The sequence below is a fragment of the Zonotrichia albicollis genome, chromosome 5 (assembly GCF_047830755.1).
Source record: "Zonotrichia albicollis isolate bZonAlb1 chromosome 5, bZonAlb1.hap1, whole genome shotgun sequence".
NCBI classification, from domain to species: Eukaryota; Metazoa; Chordata; class Aves; order Passeriformes; family Passerellidae; genus Zonotrichia; species Zonotrichia albicollis.
In genome coordinates, this window is record NC_133823.1 from 10,613,854 (window position 1) to 10,637,715 (window position 23,862).

The 23,862-nt window shown below is 38.2% G+C and overlaps 1 protein-coding gene across 10 annotated transcripts in view; it reads left to right on the top strand.

Annotated features, from left to right (window-relative positions):
• The window catches only part of WDFY3 (WD repeat and FYVE domain containing 3), a 156,734-nt gene that overhangs the window by 57,213 nt on the left and 75,659 nt on the right, over window positions 1–23,862 (top strand). For all 10 annotated transcript variants that reach the window (XM_074540765.1, XM_074540764.1, XM_074540763.1 and 7 more), the window contains 9 exons: window positions 872–995; window positions 8,681–8,790; window positions 9,826–9,987; window positions 11,057–11,249; window positions 13,634–13,820; window positions 16,481–16,647; window positions 19,234–19,701; window positions 21,059–21,157; window positions 23,294–23,487. In XM_074540765.1, the coding sequence (XP_074396866.1) occupies window positions 872–995; window positions 8,681–8,790; window positions 9,826–9,987; window positions 11,057–11,249; window positions 13,634–13,820; window positions 16,481–16,647; window positions 19,234–19,701; window positions 21,059–21,157; window positions 23,294–23,487 (1,704 nt within the window). The remainder of the gene's footprint in view (window positions 1–871; window positions 996–8,680; window positions 8,791–9,825; window positions 9,988–11,056; window positions 11,250–13,633; window positions 13,821–16,480; window positions 16,648–19,233; window positions 19,702–21,058; window positions 21,158–23,293; window positions 23,488–23,862) is intronic.

Sequence of the window (23,862 nt, forward strand, 5' to 3'; positions counted from 1 at the left end):
TTCAGCACTAACACAAGTGATGATACCATGATTGGGATTGCGTGCTTTGTTTGATAATGAATATCGTGGGTTTATTGTGACCATTTTAGTGCAAGTTATGCGTTGGAAATGTGGATGAAGACTCAATTTTTTGTGCAGTCTTGAATGAAGAGTAAATTACTGCAGCAAGTAGCTAATCCATTTTGAGATTGTGTTCCACAGCTTTGTGTAATACCACAGAGTTAACACATTTTTCCCTGTTATATGTGATCTAATCCATTATTTAATAACAAAATCAATGCTTAATCATGAAGAATAAGTTACTAGAATTAAGTGACAATTTATAAAAAAAAAGCCTGCTGTTGTGTTCAGGGAGATCTCAAAAGAGGAGAGTAAGTCAGGATATAAGCAATATGGGAGACTTCCTGGTATTGTCAGTTTATTGCTGAAGAACATAACAAGGCAGTTCTAATTCTTAGCCTTTTAGAAGACTTTATGCATGTCATTATATTTAGTAGATAGTAAAGAAGTAGTAGACAGTAAAGGAGTTTATCTTAAAAATGGAAGTCCTGTTGGAGAATTTGGTCTGGTACCTGTTCTTTCCCCCATTAAGTGCAATCTCAGTCTTTTGGGGTTCTGTAGTGTTTTCATCTTGCAAGAAAACTTACAGCTCTCTTTTCCCCTCCATTCATCAGATTTTACCTCCCTGAATGAGGTCTGAATTCCAGCCCTGACATATCTCAGAGTATGCACTCTGCAAACCAGTGCAGTGATGAATGCTGCAGCATGTAAAGAAAAATTTGTAATCTTCATTGGAATACTTCTTCACAAAAGAACATTGCAGTGATCCTTGTAAATTGAATTATTTTAATGCATTTTTCTCTTGGTTTAGGTGTTTGGAAATGCTCCTCCAAGTACAATGACAGAGAAATTTTCTGACCTCCTGCAGTTTACTACTCAAGTGTCACGATTGATGGTGACTGAAATTCGACGGAGAGCATCAAATAAGTCCACAGGTATTGCATGGGGCACAAGGGTTGCCTTTTCCATATCTGTGCATTGTGATTTTCAGATCCGTCAGAACACTAAGAGCTGCAATTCACAGCAAATGTGCAGGCACAGAAACTGAGTTTTTAGCAATGAAAATGTGTTGTCTTTTGTTCCTTTGTACTGAGGGAGGGAGGAGGAAGAGGTTAGAGGTTTCCTCCCTGGATTACAGAGAAAGCTGAGTTCCACAAAATTTCAACAGATGCGACAGAGAGGTGTGAACTGAGTTGCATGACCTACTAGGAGAAGGAGGCCAAGAACATGCATGTGAACAGCTGCTATTTCTTGCCTGAGGTGCCTGTTGGTGGTGTGTTGTGTCACTTGGATATGTTAATATTCTAAAACTATGCATCTTAAATTAGCTGCTGGCCAGGAAGCTAATAAGATGTGAAAGTACAGTAAATCCCACATTCAGACCAACAATGCCAGCCCTAGAAAACTGTCAGTGGACTTCTCTGATTATTAAATGTCAGGGTGAGATTTGGTTCTGTTGACCCCAGAATGTATCAGAGCCTGATGTTGTATTGGCAGTTGCATAACTGAGGACAGTGCACCAAGAGGGCAGCTTCATTAGCTTTCCTTTAGTCTTCCTTTTCTGAAGAGGAGTGCTTCCAAGAAGTATCAAGTCTTTGCCTACTAGATAATTTTAAGATCTGTGCTGTGTTCTCGGTTTGGATTTGGTGGCAAAGGAGGACTGGAAAAGGCTCTGAAAATTATTGCACAGGAAGTCAGGAGTCACAAACTGTGCCGATTACAATATATTTCCATTTTAAGTGGAGTGACTAACAGTGAAGCAGTGAAACATTCCAGATGGCTAAACAGATATCACAGACCAAACCTGTTCTCTATGGGTAAACAGGCGCAAAATGTCTTTTCTTTGAGTATTAGGGGGAAATAAGTGTCCAACAGCCATGCTGGCAGAATGGAGGTGTTTGCTTGACCTTTTTTCCCCGGAAACATCTGTTATGCCTGCTAGTCAGTTGGATTCTGCAGGGAATAACCATTTTTGTGTTACTTCAGCCATATCTCTGCTTATTGCTCCAAGATAATCCAGTTCTTAAAACCTTGCGAGTCAGAGTCAGATTTTTGTTGATGATGAAGGTTTGGGATGTTTTTCATGTTTTCCACCCCACTTGGAAACTTGACCACAATGACTAAAAGGACAGTTTGGTGCTCTTCTAAGCTTTAATGTAATGAATACCAATGTTTGTATTAAAACAGAAAGCAGTCATTTTTCCTCTGTTATCAGGATTGCTGTTACTCTGGTCAGTAAACCTTTTTTATACCTCAAGACCCATGGACATGATGATGGGTCCATGTTGTGCAGTTAGATTGTGACTCTCTCAGTGGGACCAGTGAGTTGCAGTTTTCTCTCCAAAAATCACCAATTAACATGCTATTAAAACTCAGTTGGTAGACTTCTGTGTTAAAATGATTAGAGCTAGATACACACTTCCTGTGATGCTGATTTAAACAAAATAGAAATTATTGGCTTTTTAGAATATGTTTTATGTTAAAGACCTCATACAGTGTCTGTGGATTGTGAAGATTCTTGCATAATTTTTTTTAGAACTTCCATTATTTTGGTGTCTCAAACACAAAGATATAACATGTCTTAATAGTTGCTGACAGATAATTATATCTCCTAACATGTTTTTAAAAGTAAAAAAACTTCACTAGCAACAACATGCAGGAAATGTCTCTGGTAATATAGAAGTGCAAACTCCTGATGGTGTGAAGTGCTCCATGTAAGTCAACAAAATAGCTGAGCTGGTGTTAGAGACAAGCTTTCCATACAAGTAAACTTTTGATAGTTAATGACAGGGAAGAAATTTTGCAAGAACTTGATTTCTGTAAATGTGTTGGCAGTATTTTACAGTGGGGAATGTGGTATGGTTAAATCTTGCCTGTCAGTATGCTGTGGTTGTTTGGGGTTTTGGGGGATTTTTTGTGGCATGTTTTTTTGTTTCTTTTGTTGTTTGTTTTTTTCCTTTGCTTATTCTTTTCTTTTTCCCCTACTCCATCTGATAATGGAACACAGGGCAATTATTTTCATCGGGCCTTTGAATATTTATGCTAATAGCTATGTGAGTAATGCCTGCCATGGTGGAGGCATATCTCAGTTATTCTTGGCAGACTGTAGTAGTTTTCTCAGAATAGTGTTTTGTGATTCTGTAGTAACTGTGCCAGCACCCTGTCTTAAGTGATCTCTGTACATTGCCATTGTAGCTGTGTGTTCAGCTACATTTCAACTGCTTTATTTCTCTGGTAGGGATAGTAAGAAAAATTAAGCAGTTACATCTGAGTTAAATTATCTTGCAGGTTTCAGTCTTTGCAGTACAATAGGGATGATTTTCTGGTGATGGCAGTAACTGTTTAGGAGGATTAGTAAATAGTTTCCCTTGCCATGGACTGTCTAGTCTGTTTAGAAGATGGTGGAGTCATGGGTGAGATAGCTCTATATACCTGAGATTTTTAGCTGCCACATTTGTCACAAATAAGTCCAGTTTTGTGTCTGAATTGATCGAAAAGTTGTGGTAGTACTATGTAAAATATATGTTCAAACACCTATTTCTAATACAATCTAAGTTCTGAGATGCACTTGCTCCCAAAAGAAAAGTTAATCTGGCTCAGAGCTGAAAAACACTTCTGAAAAAAGGGACAGGCACAGCTGAAACTTGGTAGAACCAATGTGGCTGCTAATGACTACTTTGGCTGGAGAGAAAGCACACTTTCATTTAATGTGTTTTTCTAAAGACATACTCTGGGTGAAGTTGGTGGTTCTGTAATTTTGCAGATATTCCAACAGCATGTCTTTAAACTAAGGTTGCTAGGGAAGGAATTTGAGAATATTCTGAGTTGGAAGGGAGCCACAAGGATCATTGAGTCCAGCTCTTAGGTCAGTGGCCCCTGTGTGAACTGTACCTACAGCCTGTACCCATAACCTGGTGTTATTAGCACCAGGCTCTAACCAACCTCTTTCACTCTAAACAGCTTCTCATACTTCATCAGTTGAGGATGTGCAAACCTGTGATTTGGTGGTTATTGGTTTATTGTTACTATTTTTTATTATTTGTGGTAGTGATGATTCCATTTTTACTAAAATGGGTTTCTAACTCAGTACTCTCCATTGTCTGCATCTCGAGCACACCAAATAACATCCAGTCAGGGCCCATTATTTAATGCATTAACATTTATCCCAGGGAGATTCAGAATGAGTCCCTAAGCGATGGGCAGTCCTGCAACCTGGAAAGCCATGCTGTAGACAGAATATGAATAAGTGGTGACAAGGACAAGTGGAACTGAAGAAGGGTAGAAAAGTGAAAAGTGAGAAAGCAAAGTGGTGCATCACAGGTCTGGAACTTTTTAGCCTCCTTTCAAAGACAGTTTCAAAAGTTTGTTTGGTTTTTTTGGTGATTTTATTTGGACAGCTAGTGTACATCACTGCTTTGTGCACCTTCTAAGTTCAGTTAAGCTGTGTCACTATTAATTTCAGTCAGTTTTTAATTTCGTATTTACAACGTTTTTTGTTTGTGTTTGTTACGGTATTTACTATTGAATGCTAAGTTTATTTTTACTGTACTGCTTGGCTGTTCAGCTAATCCTTCCTACCTCCAGCACTTTCAGTTGTTTTTTATACCATCTGAATGTTGTAGTGATTTTGTCTTTTTTAAAGGGTTATTTTTGGGGGGGAGAAGGAGGGGCGAGTTGTTTTGTTTTAAATTTGAATTTTTTCCCCCACCCTTCTTTTTTGGTTTTTAGGGAGTTTTTTCTTGGTTTGTTTGGTTTTGTATTGGTTTTTTTGGTGTTTTTATTTTTTTTTTTTAGTTTGTGGTTTTTATGTGGAGGGAGGGGTTCTACCCCCAGTTTCTGTCTTTTCCTTCTAATTTCACAGATTTGCTCAAACTGTTTCACCAATGAAAATCCTTTTAACCTCCTCAGGCATTTTTCTAGCAGATCTGCTGAAAGACTATCATTATCTCATCATCAAACCATTTTGGGCGATCAAGTTGATAAACATTTATCATCATTGCAGAAAACCACTTCAGTGGCTGATATTTGGCCTCTGAGAATGCCTACCTTTATTCTTCTTAAAGATTCATTAATCTGCAAACTCTAATGGGTTTTTTGGGGTTTTTTTTTGTTTTGGTTTTTTTTTTTTTTTTAGTTAATCTCTGTCACATCAGCAGAACTAATTTTATGTTTATCCTCAATCCACAGAAGTTAGTATAATTTGTTTAAGTGTATCTTGCATTTGGGTGAATTACAGATGATAATTGAAGGGATCTTCTACTAAGGTGCATTTCAGGCTCCCTAATGAAGTCTGAAGTTTTCCTGATAGGGAGGATCCTTGTCCATAAAAGAAGTGCACTTAGGGGCTGCTTTCAGACTTTTTTGGGTATGTTAACTTTTCTTCTGCTGAGAAGAGAGTGTTGGAAATTACTTTGCATGCTGGGATTGCACATCTTTTCATTGCATATATATGTTCTTCCTTTTCTGTGGGGGACTTTGCTTTACAAGGAGATTCTGGTTTGTGTTTATTGAAATTGCTCTAGAAGGGAAAGTGTCCTGTCAGCTACTATTCATTAAAAGCCAACTCTGATCAACAACTCCTATATCTTATTACTTTTGGTCAACTTTCTGTTTGCTTTTGGTGCTTTCTACCACCCCTTATGCAAGGCAAGTGTAGTACAATATAGCGCCTTTCCAAGAGATCCTAGAAAGTGATCTTTTATCATCTACATTAGGGAGGCTAAAAGCTGGCACAGTTGGGTTGTTTTATCTTTGGATGAGCAGCCCTCCATTCCTGCATGCTGCAAAGGCATCAGCCCCTTCATATCTGCCACGTGTGATGACAGCCCAACTCTGCTCCTGACTGGGGAGGGCAGACTTTGTGCCATCACGTTTTTATTTGGGTTGATACTTCTCTCTTACTGTCTAGGCAGTTGGAATTATTTGTATTCTGTAACTTTAGATACTGTGTCTGACTGTGTCTGCAGGCATTTCCCAAAAGAAGAAGCAGAGACTTCTAGAAGGCTACGTTAGAGAAGAGATCCCTGACTTCACCTTTACCACCTCCTGACACACCCATCCATACCTTTGACGGCACCTCCCCTCCCACCCTTGGCAGATGAACAGATTTTTTTTTTGCTAATATTCCCCTCCAGAATAATCTTTACAGAAGTCTGATTATGCTATTATATGCTGTTTATGGTTCTCCATCATCTAACTAAAAGCTTCTTGTACTAAATTTGCCCTTAGTGCTATTGCTATAGGCAACAGGATTGCTTGCAGTGCTTGTAGCGTGATTTTTGCTACCCATCTGAATGACTCTAATGCCACTGCTTGCTACCTTTTGGTTTTCTGAAGTCCAGGATGCAGTGCACTTCTTACCCGTGAAAAAAATTCTGTTGTTTGATTCTACAAAGCCTCTATCCCATATATACTGAATCCATGCTGGAAAATCTGACTTCTGTGTATTAACCATGTAACCACATAATCATGGTCATACTCACATGTACATACTTGCACCATTGTCTCAATACATATATTTACGTCTTATTTTATAGGTTTTTCTCTTTGCATTTTTGCTGTTTTTACTAATTAGCATATCCTACTCCTGATTGGCTTTCTTCTGCAGCAGAAGTTGAAGGGCTAGGGACATCTGAGTGGGGCACATACAGGATGTTATATTAAATGATGTCTTGGGCTCTTCAAAAACAGGGGAAAGGTACAAGGAATAAATTAAGACTAGTGCTGATGATAGAAGTTAATCTTAAATGATAGCGCTATCAAATTTGCTCAGAGCAGATGACAAGAGAACGTGTTCCAGCACTTAAAATGCTGTCTGTGTTTTAGGTAGTGCTTAATTAAGAGTGACAGTTTTGAAACTGCTATTTATAGTGTTCAACTGCTATGCCAGGATGCCAGCAGCATGACAACTTTTTCAGAAGCATGGACTTAACCCCTGAGTTTCACTCTCAAAGATGACTGAACCAGCCCTTATTCCATAGGTGGCTTTGGAGACTGTGCCCAAAGGAGGCTGTGCACACCCAGTTTGGGTGCCTCTCTTGCAGGCAGAGGCTGATTGCCCAGCTCTGTCTGTGGTGGAATAGAAAAGTAATAGGCCTACAAAATCACTCCTTATGCTGTGCTAGTGGGGCACATGTAGCAGCAGTGCATGCTTTAGACATGCTTGGCTCTCAGAACTGAGAAAAACCAGCTTTTGTCAGGAATTCTGGCATTTTGCCTATGACTTTAGTGTAGGGAATGCAACTGTGTCATGGCTGTTGTGCTTTCTAAGTTGGCCTGGTCATATACCCAACCATCTGACCAGTGCTTTGCGCCGATAGTTTCAGGTCAGCATGCTGGGAAATTCCTACTAGTCCTTGTTTGTGAGAGTTTTATAAATTGCCTTACTTTTCACCTTGGTATCTCAAACTTTATCTCAGTTTCATGGAGGGAAGTGGTAGGGGCCTTTCCTTACTTTAGCATCAGAATTGGAAAACCAGCAGTTTGTACAAAAGTTTGTTATGGAAAAAAATTCCGCCAGACAAAAACATGAGAGAGGAGCCATTGAACAAATGAACCAAATCTGCACAGATTACAGTGTGATGCTTCAGAAAGTGATCTTCTCACTGTAATAGATACTACAAGTTTGATAAGTACTTGGCCATATGAAATGTGCTGCCTTTCAAATAAACTTCCCAGGTATGTGCTGGGAAATCTTAACAGCAGATGAAGCAACCAAGCCAATAACAAAATAGGATTTTTCTTTAGTTGCAGATTTATTCCTCCATTAGTAATTCCTTTGTAATTTCTTTTTTATGTGATATTATTCACCTTCCTTTTCTGCCCTAGTTGACACTAAAAGCACAGGAGATGATTTATACACAGTTATTAATGAAAAATGTTTTTAGATGTCTCTTAAAGGTAATGGGCAGGCATCACAACTGGCATTTTAGACTTCTTACATAAGTGTGTATTCATGCAGCAGTGATATAGGGTTGCATTTTCTCTTGATTTATTTATTGAGGCTGATAACTTGTTTACTAGTTTGAGTATTTGTCTTTGGCTCTGACTGATATGGAATAGCATCCAGAAGTGGTTCTCAATCATAAAAATTATCTGTAAGCTGTTACTGTCTTCATTTTCAAAAATGTAGGATGGGGATGTCGTAATTGCTGATCATACTCTTAATGTTACTTTTTTTCCTGTTTTTTTTTTTTAATTCCTTTTGTCTTTCAGCACTTCTCCTTCCCTAATATCCCCATTATCCTTCAAACTGTTGTTACAGTGCAGCTTTTCTTTTTTTCCAGAAATTTCAGCTATTTCCACAGAGGCCACTAATTGTTGGTGACTTCATGTCTTTGGAAAAAATATATTGTATATTGATAAAGCAAAACTACTCAAAGAGATGTTGCTGCAGGTTGCAGAATGTACTTTTTGCAGCCTTGCCAGTGGCAAAGCCAAAATATGTGCAAGATTGGAATGTGTGTCTGGAAGGCATAGGCCTAAGCCTAGTCCTTTTTTTAAGTAGTGCTGTAAAGGTGAATTTATTCTCAGTGCTTGGGGCTGCTGAGAGGATGTGTTCCCTTCTGCAGACTAGCAGACTGAATTCTTACTGCTTTTTTTCTTTTTACTGCCCCTGCAGAGGCTGCAAGTCGTGCCATAGTCCAGTTTCTGGAGGTCAATCAAAGTGAAGAAGCAAGTAGAGGTTGGATGCTGCTCACCACAATCAATTTACTAGCTTCATCAGGACAGGTTAGTCTGAAACGACAAAGTTAAAGATAAATTATGGAGTGGAAGAGACAAAAGCAATAATAAAATGAACTGCATGAACACTCACCAAAAGATGTAACTATATTCTGCTTTTCTGTATTAAGATCCTCTTTCTCTTGTATTGCCACAGGACTTATGCTTGTTGTTTCAGTTGCCTGAAAAAAAGAGTAGTTTTGGGACTTTAATTTATAATGCTCTTTTGAATAATGCATGCAACTTTTATTGCTGCCCAAAGGCTTCTCTTGCATACTGCTGCTTAGTGCCCCATGAGATGCATGGCACATAGAGCACCTAAATAGTTCAGACCTTGAACTTTGCACACCTCACTGGAGGAGGGCCACAGCAGTTGCAAAAAGCAAGGCCAGCAGCAGCGATGAATGGGGGCGGTAGTGAATCATTCCTGCCTCTGCTTCTGGCGCTGTGCTCCATCACAGATCTTTCTCTGGCAGGATACTGGGCAGCTCTGTGGTTTGTTATTTCTGCTCTAATCTGCCTTTGTAATTCAGCACATCGTCTTATCTCTGTTTTAGTATGTCACCATGCTCCACACCAATTTGTCTTTTCTTCCTACTGATGCTTTCATATTTTCTACTACCTTGCTTCTTACAGCTCCTTACACCTTGCCAAGTGAGAGCATAAATTGAAATGTCCTCTTCTCACTCCCATTTCTCCTACTACAAAGACTTGATAGCTGATGAGGGCTTGGCTGAAGGTCTTGTAATTAACTTGTTAACTTCTGTTGGCAGAGACTGACAGGTTTTGTTTCTGTCCTGTGCATTGATTGCTCTGAACTGTGGCTGTGAGGTGCTGTTGTCATGTAAATAAATCATCCTATTTTTAAAATTACTGTTTGGATAGGCACTCAAGAATAGATGGTGAATCTGTACTGCTGTGCCAACACCTCGCCAAAGGTGTGAGAAAGAAAAAACAGCATTTCAATCAACTGCATTATTATTGGTGTTTGGAATATACAATATGCTGAACTGGTATTTTTTGCTGTGCTTTCTTCTTCCTCAGAAAACTGTGGACTGCATGACTACAATGTCAGTGCCTTCCACACTTGTTAAATGTCTGTATCTGTTTTTTGACCTTCCACACGTGCCTGAGGTAGTTGGAGGAGCACAGAATGAACTACCTCTCGCAGAGCGCCGAGCGCTACTACAGAAAGTCTTTGTACAGGTAAGAAAGGTAAAATAGGTCAGGGAATTTGCAGGAGGAATGTAAATACTCCATGTGAACAAAGTCTAGGAACTTTTTACTTCAGCCAGGTTTTACTCTTCCTTGATTCTTAAAAAACTGATAGCTAAGACAGAGGTGAATTTTCCTGCAAGCACAGTTGAGGTTAAATTCCCACTCCTCCTCTAGTTTTTGTCATTGACAAATACCTCCTGCACAGAAATCTCTGCAGCTTTTCTGCACAGATACTTAAAAGGAGCAACATGTGAATTACTATTCTGTTTTCATTTATTGGTCCTAGTACTTGTTATCTTTGGCTGTTACTGATTGAAATAGATATAGTAAAAAAGTATTGATAATAAAGTGGTGCTCTCAAATGAACTGACTGGAATTCGTGAGGTTTCAGACCTCCCCATCCAGTTGCAGACAGCCTCTCTCCTGAGCCTGAGTTTTTCCTGCTTGAGATGCAAAAAATCAGACATTTCAAAACATGCAGAAAGGGAGTGTGATGTAGTAGCTTCACCTACACAGCTGCATTTTGTCTTGGTTTTAGTAATTAGGAAATTCAGACCAGGTGCCAGTTATTCAGGTATGTTTGCAGTTCTGCTGTAGCATTTCTTGACAAACTTAATTTGACCAAGATGTTATGGTTGCTGCTCTGCCAACAACCCATCAATAGCCTTCTTCCTGCATTAGGAAGGAATACAGCAGTTTGCCTCACAAGGCTTCTCCCTCAGTGCAGAATTTAAACCTGCAAGTTAGGCAACTGGCAGATTCTCCAAGAATGGAATATTCTGGTATCCATGCAAATATGCTGTGTCAGCCTAAGAGATTTAAATTCTGCTTGCAGTCTTCTGGTAAGCATTTTAAACTGAACTGGGACTTGAAATAACCATGTGTCACATAACCTTGTCTTGTGTTCAAAGTATAGAAACACACCTAGAGAAAACAGCAAATTACCTTTTTTAATGTGTTTCCTCAGTGGAAGAATGTTTCACCTTTTACTAAGTCTAGGCAAAATTTTCAGTGATAAAGGTATTAATGCTAGTTGTTTAATGACTTCGCATTTCAGATCCTAGTAAAGTTGTGCAGTTTTGTGTCCCCGGCAGAAGAGCTGGCTCAGAAGGATGATCTCCAGCTTCTGTTCAGTGCAATAACCTCATGGTGCCCTCCCTATAACCTGCCCTGGAGGAAGAGTGCAGGAGAAGTACTAATGACCATATCTCGTCATGGCCTTAGTGTCAATGTAGTGAAGTACATCCATGGTATGTGCCTTTCTTTAGTATTATTTATTGGGATTTTTTCCTGCTCTTCTTTCAGAGTTTTCTTATTTGGGAAATAGCCATGAAAATAATAGGGCTTCTAGGCTTTTAGTTTGGGCATGTACTTATTTACATACAGATAACATTTCTAAGCTGTTGTGTAGTGAGAGAGCTGAGTCTCTCATTTACATTTCAGTTTAATCTGGAAGGATCATTTCCTCTTATGTTTTTCTGTAGTGTTTATGATAACCAAAAGGAAAGGCTTTCAGTAACTTCAGTAACTGCCTGTATTGAGAAATATTTGCTGTGAAGATGCATTAATTCTTAGCAGGCAGCTGTCTTCCCCCTCTGTGGTCCAGCCCAGCTTTCCCAACCCAAGGATGTTGTTTCTAGGGCCTGGCCCATGGAGGCTTTTCTCTTGGCTGAGAACCATACCTGTGCTAGATGGGTTTGGAGCCCTTATGTTTTCCCTGGTCTGTCACTGGCTGGATTGCTGACACTTCAGTCAGCCTGAATTTCTTCTGCCAGGCCCTCGTCTTCCCCACCTTGCTTTACAGATTGAAGATTTTGTGCATGCTGAAGGCCGAGTTAAGTTATCTCATGGGCTTAATCCAGCCTGTAAGTCACTTAATGAGTGAAGCATCCAGAATCATTCCAGTTTGTCTCCTGTCCATTTTTAAGACAAGTAGATCCTGGATGTTGCTGGCATGGAAACTGTACAGGGACATTTGTGTAGCTGGTTACAGATTTTGGTAGCTAATGAAAGTAGTACTTTAGTCATCATCTGTCTTTGCAAGGAGCTGGTAAAGAGGGAAGTGCCAAGCTGGTTGACAACAACTTGCAGATGAAAACCAGTGTTGGAGAGGATATTAGGTACCTGGAAGCAGCTTTGCATACAAATTATTCTTTTTGCACTAATTGAAAACCATATGAGCATTTAGGTATGCAGGACTTGAGGTAAGAAATCTGATAAAATATGTTTCTAATATTATATTTAAGGCCTTTAGCCTGAGGGGCAACATAGGAAGCATTTGTAGTTTTTAATTGGACTGACTTGGAGTAAACTAACATCCTTACACATTTTAGCAGTGTACACCTGCTGGAAAAGAAGAAACCCCCAATTGTGGGTTGCTCACACCCTGAGAAGCAAGTAGCTACAAAGCTCTATATTGATGGTTTATTGAATACATCACCCTGCTCTCACATATTTCAGAGAAAATTTCAGTCTGCTTTTTTTTTTCTTCTGCTAGCAGCGTGTTTCCAATTCCAGTCAAAAAGATGTGAATGTACAGTGTCACTCAAAGCACAGCATTGTCACCAGTTGAGTGTTTTTAGGACTTAAAAGGTGATAGGCTTCTGGTGGGCTTTTGATGAGTGTAGAAGGTGTATGTGTATGTGTGAAGCTGTTATTAAGTGCAATGAAGAAAGTAACTGGAGTTCTGACTGTCATTTGGTGTGTTACAGTTGCTACCATTATTGCTTCTCTATGGGCTTGATCCATAGAGGAGGGAAGCTGGCATGTGAAAAGATACTCTAGGTTCTTTAAAAAGTGAAATGGAGTTTTAGAAAGAAAAGCAGTCAGCATTGCCTCTTTCTTTTTGATTAAAAAAGTGAACCTGACTTAAGAGATAACAACATTTGTCACAAGACTCAACTTATATTCAGGAAAAATTGAAGATATTTCATCATGTGCAAAGGAGCATCCTTTCATGCTTTCATGCTCTGATTTAACCTCTGGAAAATTATGTTATCAGTCTAGCTAGAAAGATTTGTGCTTGTGTTGTGCATGCCGCAAAGTTAAAATAGCAAATAATTGAAAGGAGCATCTTTAAAACAGAGTGCAACTTAAAATCTCACTATAGGTTTGAGGAAACTTTGTTACTGACCTATTGAACTGATGGAATATGGAATTTATGCAGGGCAAGGCAACTATGTCTCTTGGATGCCAGCCAGAGAAGGAATAAGATGACATGGTGTAAAGGTTTATATGTATGGATTTAATAACACTTCAAGTTAGTGCTTTGTATAACTTTGTGTTTTAAAAGAAAAAAATATGGTTTAGAATTACTTACAGTTGCCATATTTGTCTTTTTATTTTGTTGAGTTATCTGGTCAGACTTTTTAGGTAAAAATTAGTATTTATCTACACAGTTTCCTCCTTACAAGAGTAAAGGTTGTAAAAGGGAGGAAGAGGTTGGCAAAAAGAGGTTAGGGTTCTGATCCAAAGCCATTTGAGAATCCTTCTCATCCTCAAGTAGTATTGAGTGTTCTGTGACAAGAGATACTTGAATAAGTTACTTTACTGCTGTGTTTTGTGTGTTGGTTATGCTTCTTGCTGTCAGTAATGTCAGTAAAATCCTAAATTTCTCCACTGCAATTCTTTTCAGAAAAGGAATGTTTGTCCACGTGTGTCCAGAACATGCAGCAGTCTGATGACCTTTCTCCCCTAGAAATAGTTGAGATGTTTGCTGGACTTTCTTGTTTTCTCAAAGACTCCAGTGATGTATCCCAAACGTTGTTGGATGATTTTAGGATATGGCAAGGATACAACTTCCTCTGTGACCTTCTCCTCAGGTAGGCAAAAGTGCTTGAAGAAATGCAGACAGATCACTGAGAATTTTTCAAAAAAAGTTTTCTTAATAAAGAGTAGATGAATAGGTTTAAACAATAAGTGATTATAGATCATTATGGGATGAAGATATTAAGACCAAAACATTGAATTCTGTGTTTTTCTCCATTTATTAAACTACATTGTTGAACTTCTTGTTCTTTAGTACTGGTTTATTACTGTTTCTTGCTTTGGAAAGATAGTTGCTTAAAAAAACTGGTACGAAATTTTTAGAGAGAATCCAGAACATAAAATTTTGGCTGCAGCTAGTGATTTTTGAGTGGTTGGAGTTTGTTTTGTTTTGCCTAAGGGAGGGGTTTAGTAGTGGGCTTGGCTGTGTTGGGCTAACAGCTGGACTCAATGATCTTCAAGGTATTTTCCAACCTAAATAACTCTATAATTATTGTCTTATCATGCTATCGTAATGAAAAAGCCCATATGTAAATGTGGTGAATCCTATGAGGGAACAGGTGTTTTTTTCCTAATTAAAAGTACTTCTAAGCTGCTAATGCATTAAAAAAATATGGTAATGAAAATGCCTGCCCAAAAAACCTTTGGTATATGATATATCCATGATCTCTTTTTCTTTTCCATGAAAGAAACTTCTTTAATTTTCTGACTGAGAAAGAAAATGGTGTCTATTGCTTTATTTGTGTAAAATCTATGGGCAGTCTATGTTGTTTTGTTTGAATATGAAGCTGTGAAGAAGAATGCTTAGCTGTTGCTATTGTAAAATATATATATATTTTACAAATCCAAGGTACATGCTGGGTAACTATAAGTGTACACCTTAGGAAGTATATTTGGGTCAAAGATGCTTAAGACATTATTGCTGAGAAATGCCAATGTTGTTATCTCCCTGGTTTTGGTGTTAGTATGCTGAGTATGTTAGTATTTGACCTAAATTTTCCACTACATTGTATACTTCTTAGGGGGATTTTTGTTTGTTTTAAATGGATACCAGACATAGACATGGCATTTGACATTTTTAATCACACTTGAAATTACTCGTAAGTTACCTTTGGTGCCACAAAAGCTAAAGCACCTGTTAAGGAATTGTTATTTTTCTTGTTCTATAAGTGGAGTTTTGGAGTATGTTATATTCACTAACGCATTAATTCAAAGTAGTGTAATTCAAATGCAATTGTTTTCCAGAAACTGTCAGCCAGAGTTTAGGGGGAATATGAGGGGAACATGCTGTCATGTTACATGTTGAGGTACTAAAGTGATTCTCTGTAGATCGAGTGTTTTAAACAAATTCTCCCCTAAGCTTGCATATCCTTAGATCAAAGAATGGGGGATCCCTGCCAAATGTATAAGAAGCCTAGGGATTTGATTGTCTCATTGAAAAAGGAGGACACCTGGGATCATCAGGTGACATCAGTAAAGGTTAATAGCATAGGAATGTGTTATCCTCATTTCTTCCTGAGGGGGTTTTCTAGAAGAAAATAGACCTTTGAAAAACAGGAATGATCTTGAATGAGCCCATGCACTGGTCAGTGATGGACCAGAGTGATGTATTCTCCCTGTTTTGGCTCCAACCTGCCCACAGAGACTTGTTCACTATGGGGCACTTTTATGATGATAGCTGTAATGTGAGAGTATGAAATCTGGACACTGGGTCTCTGGCTGCAAAGAAGAAAAGCTTTGGAGCTGGAAAAGCAGAAGGATGTGTGAAGAAGGTGGCTCAGTAAGAAATTGCAGAAGATCTGTGAAGGCAGGAGGAGCACTTTGGTAATTTCATCTGGATGATGTGAAATGGCAGATCATGTGGAGGATTAGTAGAATGATAATAGGTGAGCTCTGTGCTTCTGTAGTGACTGTTTGCAGGAGGTTCTTGTTTGAAGGAGGTTCCTTCCTCAGCCACATCTGGCTGAGAAGAAGATGGAGGATGCGGAATGAGCTGCTTGTAAAGGGCTCCCACAATCATTTGTCAGCAAGAAGCAAAACAGAGCTTGCACTGCCTGAGTCTATAGAAGAATGTGGACCCCAGTTTACAGTTAGTAAATAATTAAACGTGGTTTTATTTGTGGTGAAGTAGCAGGAAAATGAGGATGGTGTTAGGATTTCGAGTCAGTTTTTAGGGTTCGGTCTGATGGTGTGTTCCTGTCAGTAAATGGTTGGAATGGGATGTTAGCATTTCCATTCTCTTGTGTTCAAAGGCGGTAGAGTTTGTAGTTCTAGTGAGCATGCTTCATCCCGTGCTTGTGAGTGCTATCCTTTACCAAGATACCTTTTCATTAGCACAAAATATTCACTCTCAAAGTGGCAGATGTAGTCTAGCAAGTTAATTACAGATCTGTGTAATTACACACTATCCTATACTTTCCTGTACAGTATCTTCATGTCTGTGAGAGGATTCTTAATGTAATTTTTCATGTCTCTCTGCTGACTGTTGAGTTCAAGAAGAGATTTATGAGGTAAATCCCTATGGCAAATAACTGTTTGCTCTTTTAAGTCCCATGTTTGAATAATCTAATGGTATGACATATGGACATGGAAAATACTGCAGGAATCAGACAGTAATATTAATCTCTAAACTGATAGAATAAACCAGACCTTACTGAAGTGATTTGAGTTCAGATAAACTAGTGCTGCTAACTTGATCCTATTGTATTTTCTTTAGGTTAGAACAGGCAAAAGAAGCTGAATCTAAGGATGCTTTGAAGGACTTAGTTAATTTGATAACTTCCTTAACAACATACGGTGTCAACGAATTAAAGCCAGCTGGTGTTACCACTGGAGTACCTTTCCTGCTACCTGGATTTGCAGTCCCACAGCCTGCAGGCAAAGGTGAGTCTGCTTCCTTTCTCTCTTTATTTCCTTTTTTTGTTGTTCTAAGTGCAAGTGACAAGATGCAGAGCCAGCTGTGTACTGGACAAACCCTTTGCAACTAAGTCTAAGTTCTTTACCTAAGATTCTGTATCAAATACTCAGTTATTTTGGTCTCAAATATTTTATTTTGGGGTTGGTACCCAAAGAAGAAAGCTTAGGGCTTTTGTCTTTGAGGACAGGTCCAGCCTCTTCACTGCAGAGCTTGCAGAGCTGACAGTTTTCTGTGTGGAGATTTGAAGAGATTATTTTATTGGAGAGATGCACTGATTTGATTTATAGTGTTTTAAGCTGCTCTCTTACTAAATTGATATGAAAGGCTGATGTGCTGGCTTGATTTTTTTTTTGTTTTTGTTTTGTTTTTGGGGTTTTTTTTTTTTGTTTGTTTGTTTTTTGGGATTTTTTTTTTTAATTGTTAAATCCTTCTCCACTTTGCTTTCTCTTAGCTTTTGTCAGCTCAGGCAGGTGTTACTTGTAAGCTGAAATCTGTTATTTCATCACCACTGCAGTCAGTGATAAAATCTGTGATGTGTTTGAAACCAGTCAATTACAATTTGGAGATGAGGTTGAGGAAGTCTTGAGGGAGAAAGGCTTGTGTAAAAATAAACTTAGGTTTCATATCCTGTTCATAAATTTAAAATTCAGGTTAGTCTTGTATGTAACTAAGGAGTTTGGAATTTAATAGTAACTGTGGAGCTACTTTGAACTTTTATGAGATATACCACTGCACAAGAAAAGTTTATTCTAGGATTCCATTTACAGATTTATAGACTAATGAATATACATCCTGGGTTCCTTGGACAGTGACTTCCTTTCTCTGGTATGGAGAGAGTTCATTGTTCTTAGGAATTGTTTTTCTTTTGCACTAAATAGAGAAATAAGGTGAACACTCAAGAGTTTAATTTCTTCATGTTTTGATAACAACATAATTTTTTTTAGGTTAATCAGCTTTTCTGATACAATATTATGAGAGAACCATGGTCTGTTGCAATCTGCAAAAGAGTTCTTGAACTTTGTGGTGTTTGTCAGGACATCTCTGTTCCTTTTACTTGCTTTCCATAATGTTGGGAAATTGTCTTTTATGAAGACTGTGTTTTCTCAATTTACTAATTTCTCAGTTATTTCCATTTAAATAATTTTAGTTCTTGAACTCTGAAAAGCTGGTTAGAATTTGGTTTTTTCAGGGGTCCTCCTAATAATCAAAAATATTTTTTTTAATCTACTTGATTGCCTGGAACAATTGTTAATACTTAGTTAGAATATTAATAGTTGTATCTGAAACTGTTATGTTCCTGTCACATTTAAGAAGCTCTAAATCCCCTCATTTGATCATTTTCATAATAAAGAAAGCATGCAAATAAGGCCTTTTAGGAACAACTGTGTTATAATGTAATTAATATTCTTCCAGATGTGAAATTGTTCCAATGTTATTTTACTAGGGAGTTTTCTCTTGCCTTCTGGAGAAATACTGAAATGGAAGGTGGGGAGACTAGGCATGAAGATAATTGAATTTACTGTTCAGTTGGACAACTTAGTTTACAAAAATGAAGAGAGTAGTGTGCCATAGAGAATACATAATAAATAAGAATTTTTTGTTTATGGAAGGGTTTTCAAATTAGGTTAAAAGTTTGCATATACCTTTATTGGAAAAAAAAATTATTGTTAAAACATTCCAAATGCTTTGTTTAGATTGTCTTTAAAGTTCTCACTCTTGATTGTGTATTTTGTTGGTTATGTTTTACCATTAGTTGTTTTCTGTATCGTGGGATCTGTCCACTGTGTCTTGTACTATTCCTACAGAAGTTTAAAAAGTTGAATTTAAGGCATCTTTTGAGTAGAATAAGAATAATATTTGCCCATAGAAAATTTTGGGGCACACTCATAAATTATGCATTCTTTAGCTAAGTGAATGAGATATCAATGAACTTGAAGGTACTTACAAGAAGAAATGTGACTGAGCTTTAAAGCTGTGAGATATTTGTGTGCTAATATTATAGCTACTTTATGCTTTACAACTCTTTCCCTCTGTTTTAATTCCTTAATTGTTAATAGTACTGGACCCTGCCATAGCTTTTTTTATTCCCAGCTGCAAGGACTGTGTTCTGCATTACAGAACATAGAATGTATCACTGTTGCTATAATGTGTTCTCCTATGGTGTGGGTACATCCTGAGCAGGCTTTGTTTTGTCTCTAGGACTGTATCCCATGTACATTTTAACACTAAATCAGTGTACTTATCTATTTTAAAGAAATTATCTCTGATCAGCATCTTTAGCTGCTTACATAAACTCTTACTACCAAATATATATTTAGATGCCATCTTAAAGAATAGTAGGTTGTGGAATTCACAGTGTAAGTGCATGTGCAGAGGCTTTTTTGAAATTAATTTTAATGATGTTTTTATTAAAAGTGACATCATACACTGTTATTTTATTCCTACTTATTAAAATGCATGGATCATTATTAATAAGTGTATTAATTGTTTATGATGATTAAGAATTTTTCTCTTTCCTTTTTCCTCCCATCCCACTTTATTTCCTGATTTAGGTCATAGTGTGAGGAATATTCAAGCATTTTCTGTCCTCCAGAATGCATTTTTGAGAGCAAAAACCAACTATCTAGCACAAATCATCCTTGATGCCATCACGAATATTTATATGGCGGACAGTGCCAACTACTTCATTTTGGAATCGCAGCACACATTGTCTCAATTTGCAGAGAAAATTCCTAAACTTCCAGAAGTGCAGACCAAATACTTTGAGATGCTGGAATTGGTTGTCTTCAGCTTGAATTACATACCCTGTAAAGAACTGATCAGTGTGAGCATCCTTTTAAAATCCAGCACTTCTTTTCAGTGTAGCATCATTGCCATGAAGACACTCTTGAAGTTCACTCGTCATGATTACATCTTTAAGGATGTCTTCAGGGAAGTGGGGCTTCTGGAGGTGATGGTAAATCTTCTTCATAAATATGCAGCCCTTTTGAAAGATCCCACTCAGGCACTGAATGATCAAGGTAGTGTGTTCATTTCCATTTTTCTAATTCTTGTCTTTTTTTGGCTGGAAATAGTGGAGTCTTGCATTTAGGAGAAATGAGAGAGTCTGAACATGTACCTCAAGGCCTGAATTCTGCTGAGGATTGCTGTGCCATCTTAAAAGCTCATTGGAATTGCTTCTTTCAGTTTCTTGAGAGAAGCTCAAGGCTAACTTTAATGAATGATGCTGTATGAATGCAAAGTAGTACGAGTTCATATTTTCCTTTCTAAATGATTTTTTGATGTACTGGTTCAATATTTGTTACTTAATGTGAAAAAAGTATAGGGACAATGCATACCATCAGTGTTCTTCCTAACAAAAGGTACTTTGTAACTTCATGTTTAGCCCCAGATTTGAAAAAATACCATAGAGTGCATATCTGAGCTCTTAATAGGAGACTTTTTTATAAGCTGGGTCTACATTTTTGTAAGCATTAAAAAAAAAAAAAAAGAAGATGAGTTGTCTCCAGACTGGAGCTCAGATAAGCTCTAGCTACTAGGCCTCCAAGGCAGGCTCTGCCACGTGCCATAGGAACCTACATGCACAGACAGACAATTTTTTTTACATTATTCATTCAAATTGCAGTCAAGCTTGTGTGCATCAGTGACACTTAATTTTTAACCATAACTGCTGGATGTTTCACCTGGATTTAATTGTATGAAGCTTCATTAGTGAGTGATAGCTGTAGGTTAGTTGGAAACCTTTGTTCCCTTCAACTCCATTGGAAAACACATCAGTTCTTATGTTCCTGTAAATAAATGGATGTCATCTAATCAGAGTGCTACCTGGGTGCACATGTCCTTGTGTTGAGTTTTACTTTTTGTTAGAGTAAGTTAAAATAACCAAAACCCCACTGTTTTTCCTGGAGTGTTTCTCTGTGTGTACTATGCCAATTGCAGTGTTGGTCTGCCGCACCTGTTAAGCAATCAGTAAGTTTGCTGTAATTATGTGAGTGCAGTTTTGTGGGCTTTGTGCGGAATTTCTCTTTTCAGGTACTGAAAACTGAACAAGAGCAGATGCAGTTAATCTTCAACTGGTGTCATTTGTGGCTCGAAGAAACAATAGCTGCAATGTCAGGCACTCACAGTGGAGCTCACAGTGCTTTAAAACCTCAGTTTAAATTACTGTCTTTATAAAATTAACTTTTTGTATGATTCATAGTTAAGCTTTCCCAGGAATGCATGTGTAGACTAAATCACAGCTTGCTTTGGAAAATGGTGGGGCTGCATGCTCTCTGGGGAAGCAAAGAAAGTAAAAGTGTTGGTGGAAAGTATTGAGAAACATCTTTGAAAAGAGTGATATTTTCTATGACTTTAGCTTCTGAAATTTTTTTGTAGTGGATTCAAGAAACAGTTCATTTGAGGACCAAAAGCAGCTGGCTTTATTGGTTATGGAGACCCTGACAGTACTATTACAAGGATCAAACACAAATGCAGGTGAGTGAAGAGATTGTTGTCAAGATACGTATAAAGAAAATCATGTCTTGACTTTCTATCTTCAGGCTAGTATTCAACTACACTGAAATACACGTTCTCTCTGGCCAAGTTTTCCTAGCAAAGAGAATAGACAGCATAGCCTAGAGTGCATAAAATAAAGAGAACAAGATAGTGTTTAACTTAAATTTCTTTCGTATTGTTTACTTGAAGGCAAACACCAGACCCCATCACTCTTCAACAGGTACATAATAATTCATGGTAGTGCTAAGACTATTTGGATATTCCAAAATTTAAGCACATAATTAGAAATGTAGTTCAGTGTTCACAGTGTCATGTCAACTTAATGTAATGCCTGTACCTTCAGTTAAAGTTGTTTTTTCATGTATATTAAAGAGTTATTCCCAGTCAGTATGTACACACAGGGCTGTTACAATTGCCGTTTTGTAAACGTAAGGCAGTTTTGTATTATAATTCATTAACCAAGACTTAGTGATTTTGACACTGTGGTAGCATCCACCTGCCTTGCAATAAACCCTTGACTGCTGTTAGATGGCATTCCTGACCTCACCTAGGAAGCATCAATCAGCCATCAGGACCTCCTTGCTGCTTCTCAGGACTGATTTCATATCTGAAGATCCACTGGAGAAACAGCAGCGGGAGTGTAAAAGACATCAGCACTTTGGGATGATGCCACAGATGATGTTTCTGAGGAATCTTGGAGAGTTCAAGGGCCTCATTTCATCAGTAGCTCTCCCAGTTCTGGAACAGGACAGAGCATACAGGAGGAGCTGAGAAACTATTTCTCAAAAAGTTTGGCCGCTGATGTGAGTGCAGTGGTGCTGTATCCAGAGACCAGCAGAGGTTATAGGTCATCACAGAAGCATAAGTAGGCACAGCCTTGCAGTGATTCATACCACACTCAGTGCTTGGTGTCTGATCTTAAACCAGTCTCTGATAAGCTTTCCAGAGTATTGCAGAACTGCCAACTACATTTCAACAAGAAATTTGGATGTCAGACCCACACAGGTTTGCTGGATAGTTGAAAACCTACACGAAGAGTGGGAGAAACATAAAATGTTATCCCAGTCTCTATGAAAACCAGAAAGGAGATGGGCTTTACTTGTGAAGGAGTGCAACAAGCTCATCTGTCTCAAGGTCTGAGGTCTCTCCATTTGCACTGAATCCATCTCTGATCCAAAGGACATCAGAGAAAGCAGGAGGCAGGAAATGGATAGTGGTATTCATGTCTGTGTGTTTATATATATGTATATATATATGTTAGAGGGAAACAACTTACCAACTTGTTAATCCTGAACTTGGTCATTTAAACTGCTCTTTGAGTTTATCATCACATGGAAAATTATCCCTTTTGATGCAGTAATGCAGCATTGATCCATTTCCCCAGCCAGTTTTCATCTTCAGTTACTAACATAAGAGCAATGCTCTAGGTGCTGACACTGTACTAAACACACATTATATATGCCATATATATACACTTTGGGGTTTGTAATGCTTTCAGAATCAATTTTCATATAATTTTTGGTTATTGCAGTAACCAGCAAACTTGAAAAACTTTGACTTATGCCTAATCTCTACAAGGATAGGTCTTGCTACAAAAAATCTGCCGAATCTTACAAATGATGTGGGTAGACTGAACCACTTCTCAACCAGTCCTCATGTCCAGAAATATCCCAGTTATATTTTCAGTTAATATTGCATTTAGGTCATTACTAAATGTAAGTTAACACTACCCTAAACCAGAACAGCATATGGTCTTCACAAAACACGGAGGGTTTGGTACATTTTTATTTCATCCTTTGACCTCTAGCATGTAAAGAGTAACTGCTGTTGGAGAAACAGAATTATTGAGGAAATTCTTAGAGCTGACCTCCATCCTTGTACACAATGCCTTTAGTGAAAAAATTTTGTCAGAAGACATTGAAGTTCTGTTTTTGTTTGTGTTAGAGGAGGACAAATAGTAGTAAATCATTACACATCCATAGAGCTAAAACTCTGCCCTTCATTCTGTAGAAATGAAAATTAACACCTTTGGTGTTGTTTTGTTGTCATTATTTGCCACTGGTTATATTTTGCTTACTGTTGAAGTGCTTACTGTGCCACCTTGTTTCTGAGCAGGCATTTTCAGGGAGTTTGGTGGCGCTAGGTGCGTGCACAACATTGTGAAGTACCCGCAGTGCCGCCAGCACGCGCTGATGATCATCCAGCAGCTGGTGTTGTCCCCCAGTGGAGAGGATGACATGGGCACCCTGCTGGGGCTGATGCACTCGGCCCCACCTACGGAGCTGCAGCTCAAAACTGACATCCTGAGGGTAGGTGAAGGGTTCTTCTTCTGCACTCCTGCCCCTACGGTGTGGTTCCAAGAGACACAACACTGAGAAGGGCATTGGATTGGATGGATGATGTTTAGGTAGTATGTAGATTGTCTCTGGAGTTGAAATACATATATTTGATCCATGGTTTTATTTTTCCTTTCTACCATCTATATCCATGGTAGGCTTCAGAACTGGAGATGTAGGCTAGTGAATATGTTTTTAGCATCATCATATTTGTGGATAGAAAATGAGATTCTGCAGTTATGATAATTTTCCCTGGTGGGGTCTTACTGAGTTAAAAATAATGGGAATACATACAGAAGAAAAAGCAAGCAAGCAACATACATTTATTTTTCAGCTCTGGCTTGCATT